The sequence below is a fragment of the Mus pahari genome, chromosome 2 (genome assembly GCF_900095145.1).
Source record: "Mus pahari chromosome 2, PAHARI_EIJ_v1.1, whole genome shotgun sequence".
In the NCBI taxonomy this organism is placed as follows: domain Eukaryota; kingdom Metazoa; phylum Chordata; class Mammalia; order Rodentia; family Muridae; genus Mus; species Mus pahari.
The window spans coordinates 54,900,029-54,912,910 of NC_034591.1; the positions used below are offsets into that span (position 1 = coordinate 54,900,029).

Below are 12,882 nucleotides of genomic sequence, written 5' to 3' on the forward strand. Positions count from 1 at the left end.
AGAGAAACCACAGAGAAAGGGAAGTTAGCGGCCTAATGTATAGTGTTTCACAGCCAGTGAAACAGAAGTACACGTAAACAAGAGAGTACACGTAAGAGAGCGGCTGGAGAGTTTAAGGGCTACCCACCAGCACAATGCACAAGCAGTCCCCAGAAGGAACCTTGGATCCTCAAAGGCTGTGGTAGTCTTATCTCTAAATAGTCAAGGGACCATTATCATCTTGTCTCAATCTTTCATTTTTATATACACAGTAGCAATATATCCCCTTTGTTATCTGATAGTGTTTAGCAATGAAGGCCAAGAGTATGTTAAGTGGTTAACAGCAAGGACTTCGGAAAGCCTGTGAAAGTAAGTTCAAATTTCAGTCCTACCATATTTGAGAGCTTCAAGACCTTGGGTAAAATCCTTACCTATAAAATGTTTAAAATTACACTCATGGGTTGACTTGATAAGAATGAAACAACTCCTGTATATTATATAACAATGGCCAAATAAATAAAATGTTAAAACATATTCTTTTTTAAAGCAATTATGAATAGAAATCTCAGTAATTTACCCATGTTTTTCTCTGAAAGCCAACAGACAGACATAATATTACCTTTTTCTGGGTTGTTGTTCAGGATCACAATTACAAACATGAATAACAAGACTATGATTTAAAACAATTTCCACAGGCTACCAAATAATTACCCTTACAGACACATACTGAACCAGACAGTGTGGTGAGAATTTAGGTTTACCAGATTTATTTGTCTTTATGCTAATTATGTCTAAGCTGTCTTCATTCATAGTTAGGACTAAGTTCTTTCAGCAGGCCTCTTATTTTCTTAATGGGTTGACTCTAAGCCTTCATAAGCCAAGAAAACAGAAAAACAAAACAAAACAAAACGTAACTACTTCAAAGCAGACTGATCATCTTTTTTGTTTTTAAATATATGCTTTAGATCCAAACAATCTTTGGTTTAAATCCAAGCTGGGCTAGTTGGCAACCTTGTCCAACTATTTAACTCCACCAAAACTTAACAGCCAATGAATGATAATTACTTTTATATAACTAGTTTAGTTTATTAACATCATAGCTAAAAGTCATAGTAAGAAAAGAAGTTCTTACTAAGAACGTATGCTTTTAATGTGTTATAGGGTTATCCTGGAGATATTAAGATTTGAAAGAACATAGCATTTACTATCCAGAGGCTCACGGCCTAATGAAGAACAGACACTCAGCAAAATCACAATGTGAAATAGGATAAGAAGCTTCACTTCCTTTCAAGGTGAAATTGGTATTTTTGTTTGCTTGTTTGTTTTGGGTTTTAGTTTAGTTTTGTTTTTGTTTGTTTGTTTTGTTTTGTTTTTGGAAGAGGTGATATTTAGACTAAGAGGACAAACATGAATCCATGAGCTTGGAGGTTAACTGGTGAAGCTGACTTGGTCAAATAGGATGTAAGCACACATGGACAAATCTGCTTAAAGAAATACAAGTGAGGGTCTGGAGTACAGTTTTCAGACAGGGAAGAAAAAGAATCGCTCAACACAACACAATGTCCCAACAGACCAAAAGATAGAGTTGGAAGTGTTATAGAGTCAAAAGATATAGCATCTATTATCAAGTTAGAGAAGGAAGTTCACTGAGAAAAAAATATGCTTAAAATAAACACTAACTATTGAAGATGACCAGGATGGGGATGGGCAAACCAAATCAAGAAAATACAGTGGGGCTAGGAATCTGCAACAACTAAACTTCAAGTCATGGTGAGATTGGAGAGTGAAGCAAGGTAGTCTTGATAAACCTCAGATATGCAGGACAATCACCCAATTCCAGTTTGGATGAATGGTTCAGTCATGAAGTTGTAAGCTAACAGTGATGACAGAAACAATTTCATGCATCTTTATTAATGTTTTGTATTTTAAATCTCCTATGTTTGAGCAGGGGCTAGAAAAACAAGAGCCACTCACTTTGAGACAATCGTGTGGTGTTCCACTACTGGTTGATGTATTTTTCTATAACTCTATGTTGAAGAGGCGGTAGTTCAGGTTTCTATATGCTACTAGCTAAGGTAGTCAGAAGGTAGCCTACCTTAAACATCCATTGCAATCAACTAAGCAGATCAAATACATGTGAAAAGTCTAAATTATAAGGCATCAAGTGGAGAAAAAAACTATCAGCTTTGTACAATCCTGTAGTTAAAAACCAACCAACCAACCAACCTGCTTCTATCTGTTTTCTAACACAGTCCTGTGAGGCAGGGTACCACCGCTCACATTTTTTAAGAATTAAAATCTTGACCGCAGGCCCACACTTTTGGAAGAGGACCAAGATGTTCACAGTTGTCACAATATTCTACTTTCGGAAAATAATTAAAAAAAAAAAACACAACAAAACTATACAAGTTCTCCTTATAATTACAAAAGGCACAATTTAGGACCCAAAGGCAGACCAGGCCAGAACTTTCCAAGTCCCTCCAAGTATGGTTTTGAATTTGGGTTTCTTAACCATATATATATATATATATATATATATATATATATATATATACACATATACATATATATATTCAAACATAGCGTGATTAGACTGCAGTACACACACACACACACGGACTTCAGATGAAATCATGGAGTACCCAAAGTTAAAAGGCTTTTTGAAAACTACTCAGATTTCCCAACACCCCAGATGCCAAATGGCAACCTTACCACTCGAAGCAAAACGATACTCACACATACACATATTGTGTGGTGGAGGAGAGGAAAAAGGCCACACCCAAGTTAAAGACTTTCACAGTGAAGTGACACCAAGTTTCAGAAATTTACCTATGGCTCTTTTGGGGCAGCTGATTTCCCGGGTGCCGGAGCCTCTGAATCCTCCCCGTCTCCACCAGGCCAGGCCGCACGTTCAGGAAATCGTTCCTGATTCGAACCGCTCGGGTTTCCTTCTCGGGAACCCGGTGCTCCGAGGCCAAGATGGAGAAATGCCTCATTCAAAGATTGCAGTAGCTGGGGTAATAGAGGGCCGGCCCGTGCCGATCGTGGGAGACAACGCAGGCGCCCGTTACCCGCGGGGCTCGGGCGGGCCACAGCCGCCTTAGCAACAACACAGCGGTTACCTGGCACCGAGGGGCCACCAGATCCAGGCCGTGCGGCATCCCCGGCATCCATGCTGCCCCAGCCCCTGGACTTCACGACCACCCACCCCACCGCCGCAGCATCAGCACAGCGCAGCCCCGCTCACCTTAGCCACATAGTCCTTCACCTCNTCCAAGTCTCCGTTTTTCAGGGCCCACATGAACTCCTTGTCGCACATGACTGCAGCGGGGCGGGCCGGCCGGCCGGGCAGAAGCGGCGATTAGGCCCGACGAGGGGACACGAGAGAACGACGCGCCTCAGGCCGCCGAGCGGGCGAGACTGCGGGCCGCGGCTACGGTTCGGGCGGGAGAAAGTTCTTCTGCAGCCGTTGGGCCCAGCAGTGCAGGTTCCGCCTAGCTGGGGAGAAGCAGGACGCTTACACTTCCGGTTCACGCCCCGCTAGGGCCCGCCTCCCACTTCCTCTTCCTCTTCCTCTCACCAGAAAGCTCTGCTCGGGACCCCGCCCCGACTGCTTACTTCGGGAGGGCCACTTGTGCGCAGGCGCACCATCCTGGCCGGCCAAGGCAGAGTAGAGGCGTGGTCCACTGGGCGGGGCCGTGAGGCTGAGTAAAATAATCCTGGAGGTTAGGAAAATCAGGGGCTAAACCTGGGGCGGTGTTGGATGAGAGTTGGACACTCCCGCTCCACTACAGAGGGGAAAGTTAGTTTCCAGGGCTCACTTTCTAATAATTCTAATAATTTATAATAATAATAATAATAATAATAATAATAATAATAATAATAATAATGTGTTTAGATTATCCCGTCTTCCTATCCCACTTTAAACTAATAAAAAAGGAAAAACGAAAAACCAACCCTCTCTCAAAACATTTTTATTGAGAATTTCATCTATGCATATAGTATGTTTTGATCAACATCCACACCATTACTTTTCCTTCACAACTTTATGTGACCTCTCTTCTTAAAAACCAAAAAACAACTTTTTATTTACGTGTATGACAGTTTGACAGAATATATACATTTATGTGAACCAATGTGTGCAGGTGCCCGAAGAGGCAAGAGGAAGCATAGAATCTCAGAGAGCTAGTGTTACAGACAGCGGTAAGCCTTCATGTGGGCCATGCTGGGAACCAAGCTGGGATCCTCTGCAAGAGCAGCCAGTGCTCTTAACCTCTGAGCCATCTCTGCAGCAGTGCTTGGGTCCTGTATTGAGCCCTCTGAGCCCACTTAGCGCTTCCTGTGAGTGCTCACGTGTAGGACTTACTGGTTTGTTTTGCCTTTAGGCATAAAACTCAATTCCTATTCTCAGACATCAATGGCTGGGTAGGGCTCTCTCCTCGCTCTTTTCTCCTCTCTCTCCCACTATCACTCTTGGCCTTTCTCCTCCCTTTCCTCAACCATCACCAGAAGGAAATAAAAAGGAAAGAATAAAGCTTTTTTTTTTTTTTCTCAGAAGGAAATCTTCAACACATAGTTGAGACAACAGTGTCAGTATGTTTATTTATTTTTTTTAAAGATTTATTTATTTATTATATGTAAGTACACTGTAGCTGTCTTCAGACACTCCAGAAGAGGGCGTCAGATCTTGTTACGGATGGTTATGAGCCATCATGTGGTTGCTGGGATTTGAACTCCGGACCTTCGGAAGAGCAGTCGGGTGCTCTTACCCACTGAGCCATCTCACCAGCCCCCACTCCTTGTTCTAAGTGTTCAGTGGCTTCCTACTGTGTGTTCTGTTTGTCCATCAGATCAGGGACCTCTCTGATCTCCCCTCGACAATCCTAACCCACAACACTCCCTTAACCACTGCTTCCTGAGGTTCCACATATCTCACCTTCTGTCGTTTTCAGAAAAAGCCAACCTATGGCCTCTATTTACCTTATTTCTTGTTTAGGATTCTCTTTTAAATCTTGTTGTCTCTTTTTAATCTTTGAGATCTACATGAAAATTTTACCTTTAAGTGAGGTTTCTAAAACGACTTATTTCAATCCTATAGCATATTTTTTTTTCAATTTTCAGTGTTTAGCCCAAAGATTTTCATCTTTTTTATTTACCTATTTTGAAAGGTCTTTGTGGGTATTCAATAAATGATTATTTTTGTCTGTCTGTATGCAAGAGAGAGAATTGCTCTTCCTGAATTCTTTGTAGTTGAGAGATTTCGTGTAACTAATTTTGGCCTATTACTGTGACATGACTCATCACTCGGCTGTCTAGTTCAAGACTCTTTAGAACCCAGTTTTTCCTCCTGCTGTAGCAATGGGCAGCATTCAAGACAAGGATGACATAGGCAGCCAGGGATCCTGAAAGAGCATATGCTCAGAGCTGGCCTCATCCTTTGATGACTATGTAGCATGCGTGAGACAATTTGTTATTTTAACCACTGAGAGTCGGATGTTTATTCCTGGAACAGCACTGAGCCAACCTTGATTAATTAAGAAACAATTTCCAGTTTGGGGAAGGAGTGAATAAAACCAGTGAGCTTGGACTTAGGGACCAGGCAGTACATAGAAAAGGAAATGATAGAAGCTGTGAGGATGGTGCTTCACGTCCATAGGAGCAGAAGATTAGGAAAAGACTCTCAGGACATGGGGAAGCCTGGAGGCAGATAATGCAATCCATATGCTTGTGGCTGAAGTGGGAGAGGCTGGAAACGGAACCCGCTTCTCCGTGTTGGTAAATAGTGATAAATAAATTACACAAAACAGTGCAGGAAAAGATCAGCTTAGAAAATAACTGTCCAGTTTGCAAATAACCATGCAAGTGAGCTAAGCGACACCTCAGCAGTTAAGACGAGTGTTGTTCTTAGAGCAAGGAGTTCGGTTCCCAGCATCCATGTTGGGTGGCCTAGAACTAACTGCTTGTATCTCAAGCTATAGGGATTCAGTACCCTCTTCTGTTCTCCACTGGCACTGGAACTGGCACTCATGTGCGCGTGCACATACACACACACACACACACACACACACAGAGTTAAAAATAAAATGTTTGGAAAATGAAATCAATTATAGGGAATCAAAAAATGTAGAGATATGAACAACTCGAACAAACAAGTGGTTTTCACTTTCAGTTATTAAAGACAGGCAAAAAGGGTGGGGAGAGAGAGGGAGAGAACAACAAAGTCTGGTTAGAATGTAGCCTTGTGGACAGGAGCTCCTTGTAGGTTAAAATAGTACTTCCGAGAAACATCTCAGTAATGCAAAATAGTCCATGTATTGCTTGCCTAATAGGCTGAACGAAACAAGAAGATGGCAATGGCTGGGGTTAAGGCACATAGAACTCACTTCGATCAACTGTAGAAACAACTGATTGGAGTTCTGAAAGTGAGGCCAAAATACCTATCAGTCATATTTATTGGAAACTATGGATAGTCTTGAAATGACTCAGGGCCTCTTTCTCTGGGTACAGAAAAGTAGTTGGAGAAAGTTGCTTGATCTCTAAGGACCACATATTCTCTAGTACTTACTCAAGATGACAAGTTAGATCACGGAAAAGAACCCTCCAGGAAGATGTAGCTAAGAACTGCCAGAAGCCATGGAACTGGAGGAGGAAGGTGCTGAGGATTAGTTAGAACTGGGGCCTAATCAAAGACCTTCCCCTCCCCCAAGGAGCTCCTTGCAATGCCCGGACAAGATTGCAAAACTTCCATAGACTATAATTGGTGTCTCTATCCCATTCTTCCTCTTTCTGAATGCACATGGCCATTGTGGCTATCATGTTCCCACACATATCTGTCTCCTAGGTACAAGGGAAAGGATACTTTGTTACTCAGGTCAACTCCAGATCAACAAAAGGCATACAAATCCTACCATGAGACATGCTCTATTGCCCTGTTGGGTTTGGTTTGTATCTGTAGTCCTGAAGATTTGAATCTAGGGTCTTGCACATGCTAAGCAAACACTCTATCACCTAGATATGCTCCCCAGCAAGCTTGAAACTCTAGGCAAGCACTCTACCCCTGAACTATGCTCCCCAGCAAACTTGATACTCTAATACCATAAAACTTCTTGGGTTCTTTTCCTCAGAAGAAAATATGCATTTATTTTGCATATGAGAGAACCCCATATGCATAACACCAATCTCTAAGGATCAGAAGGGCAAACTAATTATCAATAGTTTTTGCTCATACTTCCTTCTTTGGGGAGGTCACTTTGGCATCCAGGGCTTAAGTGGAGACTTGGAACTAGTTCTGACAAGTGAGGTGGATACAGAACATTTAACACTTATGAAACACCTAAGCACCTTGATGGCTTTGTGTTTTTTTTTTTTTTTCTAGTATTCTTTTTCAAATATAGTGGCAACCATTAGCCTAGGTTGAAGATTTCCTTGTTGCCCATAGTAGACAAAGAACATTATTGAGGAGTATTTCATTGAATGCCACTAAAATTTCAGGCATTGTATACTATAGTGAAATAACATATCCAATCTTGAATAATACAATTATTTCTTATCTATCTCTTGCATTATCATGTAAGATTATAATAAAGTACTAGAGAATAGACGATTAAAAAAATACATTTATTTATCATGCTTTTGAAGGCCAGAAAGCCCAAGATTAGATGGTGGTATAATTGAGCTGTGGTGAGGGCCCATGGTGGTTTGAATAGGTTCAGCTCCCATAATTTCATGTGTCTGAATGCTTGGCCATAGGGAATGGTACTGTTAGGAGGTATGGTCTTATTGGAGGAGATATACCCTTGTAAGAAGAAATGTGTCACTGAGGAGGCAGGGCTTTGAGATCATATACATGCTCAATCTCTGCCCAGTATATATATATATATATATATATATATATATATATAAATCCAGTCTCCTTCTGGCTGCTTTTGGAACAGATGTAGAATGCTTGATTCCTCCAGCACTATATCTGCCTGAAATCTGCCATGCTTCCTGCATGATAGTGATGAACTATTAAACCTCTGAAACTGTAAGCCAGCCCTAATGAAATAAGTGAATATCAGCCCAGAAACTTAGAATACCCAAGATACATTTTGCAAAACACAAGAAAATCAAGAAGAAGGAAGACCAACGTGTGGATACTTCATTCCTCCTTAGATAGGGAACGAAATACCCATGGAAGGAGTTACAGAGACAAAGTTTGGAGCTAAGATGAAAGGATGGACCATCCAGAGACTACCCCACTTGGGGATCCATCCCATAATCAGCCACCAAACGCAGACACAATTGCACATGCCAGCAAGATTTTGCTGAAAGGACCCTGATATAGCTGTCTCTTGTGAGGCCAGGCCAGTGCCTGGTGAATACAGAAGTGGATGCTCACAGTCATCTATTGGATGGAATACAGAGCCCCCAATGGAGAAGCTAGAGAAAGTACCCAAGGAGCTGAAGGGGGCTGCAACCCTATAGGTGGAACAACAATATGAACTAACCAGTACCCCCAGAGCTCGTGTCTCTAGCTGCATNTGTAGCAGAAGATGGCCTAGTCAGCCATCATTGGGAAGAGAGGCCCCTTGGTCTTGCAAACTTTATATGCCCCAGTACAGGGGAATGCTAGGGCCAAGAAGTGGGAGTGGATGGGTAGGGGAGCAAGGTTGGGGGAGGGTATAGGAGGCTTTCAGGATAGCATTTGAAATGTAAATGAAGAAAATATCTAATAAAAAATTGAAAAAAAAAACTTAAAAATAAAGAGTTGTCCTGGTTATGATCTCCTCCCAATATTAAAACCTTAACTAAGACAGAAATTGGTATCAGGGACTGGAGTATTGCTGTGATGGGCCTGGCCATGCTTATGTTTGGAGGAATGTGGATTTGGGGGCTTTGGATTAGAAAGTGAAACTTAATGGACCCTGCTAGGAGAAGCATAGAAGACCATGGTACTGAGGGAGATTTGAACTGTGGGTGTTTGGCTCAAGAGATTTCAGAGGAGAAAAATTCTAGTATGTTGCCTAGAGATCATTTTTGTGGCATTTTGGTGAAGAATGTGGCTGCTTTTTGCCTTTGTCTGAAGAGCCTGCCCAAAGCTAAGCTGAACAGATTTAGATTAGTTACACTGGCAAAGGAAATCTCAAAACAGCCTAGAATAGACTCTATCCTGTGATTTGGTCCATTTTCAAGCTTCACTTCATTGTAGGGGGAAAAGAGCACTAATATCATATTAACTATGATATTCCCAGAATTGCAGATTTGTAGTTGATTTTCTCTTTATACTTCTATAAATGTTATAAACAAAACTATAGTTTTATATATATGTAGGGTAGAATGTGTCTAATTTAGTTGAAAGACTTATAATCATCATATTATGCTTATAAAGACTGAGTAGAAAGAAACAATGAAACAGGCCTAATTCTACTAGATATTCAATATAATATAGCTTTAGAATAAATAATCCAAATGTTTTTATTCGGTACTGAAAATTGTTTTAAGAATCAAGAAGGAAGTGATGATTGAGAGTAAGAGCTCTATGGTGGTTTGAATGAGAATGGCCATCTTTTAGTTAGGCTTGTCATTGCTGATGAAATTGTGATGAAACACCATGACCAAAGCAACTTGGAGAGAAAAGAATTTATTTAGTTTATGCTTCTTCATCACCTTCATTGATGATTGAAGGAAGGCAGGACAGGAACTCAAACAAGGCAGGAATATGAAAGCAGGAGATGGTGCAGAGGAAATGGAAGAGTTCTGTTTATTGGCTTGTTTTCCCTGGCTTGCTCAGCATACTCTTTTATAGAACCCAGGACCACCATCCCAAGGGTGGTACCACTCACAATGGGCTAACATTTCCTGATCAAGTACTAATTTAAAACTGTCCTACAGTGAGAATATGGAGAAATTTTCCCAAATGAGGTTCCTTCTGATGACTCTAGCTTTTGTCAAGTTGATGTAAAACTAGCCAGTACAGAAGCTCTACCTTCCCCTGCCAGGCTCATATATTTGAATGCTTGACTCCCAGAGGAACTGTTTGGGAAGGATTAGGTAGCATGGCCTTTTGTAGTAGGTGTGGCCTTGCTGGAGGGGATGTGTCATTGGGAGTAGTCGACATTTCAAAAGCCCATTCCAAGCTTCTCCCCTCCCTGACCCATGCCTGCTGCCTAGAGTTCTTAGCTATTGCTCCAGTGCTTCCTGAATTGATGACCATGACTAACCCTCTAAAGCCATCGATTAAATGCTTTCTTTTATAGAAGTTGCCTTGGTCATGGTGTCTCTTCACAGCAATAGAACAGCAGTGAAGACACCCCCCCCCCCAATCAGGGAGGAAACAGAGAATAAGCAAATAAGTTAGTAAGATAATTCAGCTCAGGTTAAGTGTTATGATAAAGCTTAAGAGAGTGTGGTTATCAACCAGACTTTATGTAGAGAGTGTAAATTGGAGGTCTCCATCAAATGCATCCCCTCTGAGCTTAGGGAATCCTGCTGAAGATAAAGTGGAAAGATTGTAAGAGCCAGGGGGAGATAGAGGACATCAAGAGAACAAGGCCCTCTGAATCAACTAATTAAGGCACATATGAACTCAGAAGGATAGAAACATCAATCACAAGGCCTATGGGGCTGACATCAGGACCCTTGCATGCATATGATAGTTATTAGCTTAGTATTTTTATGGTACTTCTGACAGTAAGAACAAGTGGCTCTCTGACACTTGTGCCTGCTCTTGGGCCTCTTTTCCTCCTGTTGGGTTGCCACATTCAACTTCAATATGGTAGCTTTTGCTTCATCTTATTATGTTTTATTTTGCCACGTTTGTTCATTCTTAGAAGCCTGTTCTTTTCCAATGAGAGACAAAAAACGGAGAACATCTGGAGGGAAGTGGAGGTGGAGAGGAACTGGGAGAAGTAAAGAGAGTGGAAACTATAATTGGGATGCATTGTATGCAAAAAGAATGTATCTTCAGCAAAAGAAAGCAGAAGTAATAAAGAAAAACATAGTGGATTTAATTGACTATGAAAAATGTTCCAGAAACAATAAGGATTTAAGTTAATAATACATCAGCAGCTTTTTCAATAAGGATCAGGGTCCCATAACCAATTTTCTTTTTTTTTTCTTTTTTCTTTTTTCTTTGGTTTTTCGAGACAGGGTTTCTCTGTGTAGCCCTGGCTGTCCTGGAACTAACTCTGTAGACCAGGCTGGCCTCGAACTCAGAAATTCGCCTGTCTCTGCCTCCCGAGTGCTGTGATTAAAGGCGTGTGCCACCACGCCCGGCTCCAATTTTCTTTTCTTTTCTTTTCTTTTCTTTTCTTTTCTTTTCTTTTCTTTCCTTTTCTTTTCTTTTCTTTCCTTTTCTTTTCTTTTTTTTCCCTGAGAGAGAAATTTACTAGATTCTAATTTATTAGCCTTCATAGGTAATGATTAAATTATTATTGTTATTAGATTTTCTTTATTTACATTTCAAATGTTATCTCTTTTCCTGGTTTCCCCTCCAAAAACTCTTTATCCCATCCTACCCCACTCACCAACCCACTCATTCCCACTTCCCTGTCTTGGCATTCCCCTACACTGGGGCATCGAGCCTTCACAGGACCAAGGGCCTCTCCTTCCATTGATGTCTGACAAGGCCATCCTCTGTTATATATGTGGCTGGAGCCATGGATCCCTCCATGTGTACTCTTTGGTTGGTCGTTTAGTCCCTGGGAGCTCTGGGGATAGTGGTTGGTTCATATTGTTGTTCTTCCTATGGGGCTGCAAACCCCTTCAGCTCCTTGGGTCCTTTCTTTAGCTCCTCCATTGAGGACCCTGTGCTCAGTTCAATGGATGACTGTGAGCATCCACTTCTGTATTTGTCAGGCACTGGCAAAGCCTCTCAGGAGACAGTTATTACAGGCTTCTGTCAGCAAGCACTTGTTGGTACCCACAATAGTGTCTGAGTTTGGTGACTATATATGGGATAGATCCCCAGGTGGGGCAGTCTCTAGATGGTCACTCCTACAGTCTCTGCTCCATACTTTGTCTCTGTATCTCCTCCCATAGATATTTTGTTCCCCCCTCTAAGAAGGACTGAAGTATCCACACTTTGGTCTTCCTTCTTGAGCTTTATGTGGTCTGTGAATTGTATCTTGGGTATTCCGAGCTTCTGGGCTAATATCCACTTATCAGTAGGTGGACACCATGTGTGTTCTATTGTGATTGGGTTACCTCACTCAGAATGATATTTTCTAGTTCTATCCATTTGCCTAAGAATTTTATGAATTCATTGTTTTTAATAGCTGAGTAGTACTCCATTGTGTAAATGTATCACATTTTCTGTATTTATTCCTCTGTTTAGGAACATCTGGGTTCTTTCCGGCTTCTGGCTATTATAGAAAAGGCTGCTATGAAGATAGAGGAGCATGTGTCCTTATTACCAGTTGGAACATCTTCTGGGTATATGCCCAGGAGTGATATAGCTGGGTCCGTAGGTAGTACTATGTCCAGTTTTCTGAAGAACCGCCAGACTGATTTCCAGAGTGGTTGTACCAGCTTGCAATCCCACCAGCAATGGAGGAGTGTTCCTCTTTCTCTACATCCTCGCCAGCATCTGTCACCTGAATTTTTGATCTTAGCCATTCTGACTGGTGTGAGGTGGAATCTCAGGGTTGTTTTGATTTGCATTTCCCTGATGATTAAGGATGTTGAACATTTTTTTCAAGTGCTTCTCAGCCACTTGGTATTCCTCAGTTGAGAATCCTTTGTTTAGTTCTGTACCCCATTTTTTAATAGAGTTATTTGGTTCTCTGGAGTCTAAATTCTTGAGTTCTTTGTATGTATTGGATATTAGTCCTCTATTGGATGTAGGGTTATTAAAGATCTTTTCCCAATCTGTTGGTTGCCATTTTGTTCTATTGACAGTGTCCTTTGCCTTACAGAACTTCT

General features: G+C 41.4%; 1 protein-coding gene across 1 annotated transcript in view; it reads right to left on the bottom strand.

The window, feature by feature from the left end:
• Nucleotides 1-3,525, bottom strand: part of Mtpn (myotrophin) — a 28,356-nt gene extending 24,831 nt beyond the window's left edge. The window contains exon 1 of the mRNA XM_021190279.2: nt 3,227-3,525. Coding sequence (XP_021045938.1) covers nt 3,227-3,298 — 72 coding nt within the window. The 5' untranslated portion in view covers nt 3,299-3,525. The remainder of the gene's footprint in view (nt 1-3,226) is intronic.
• Between the last annotated feature and the right edge of the window lie 9,357 nt (nt 3,526-12,882).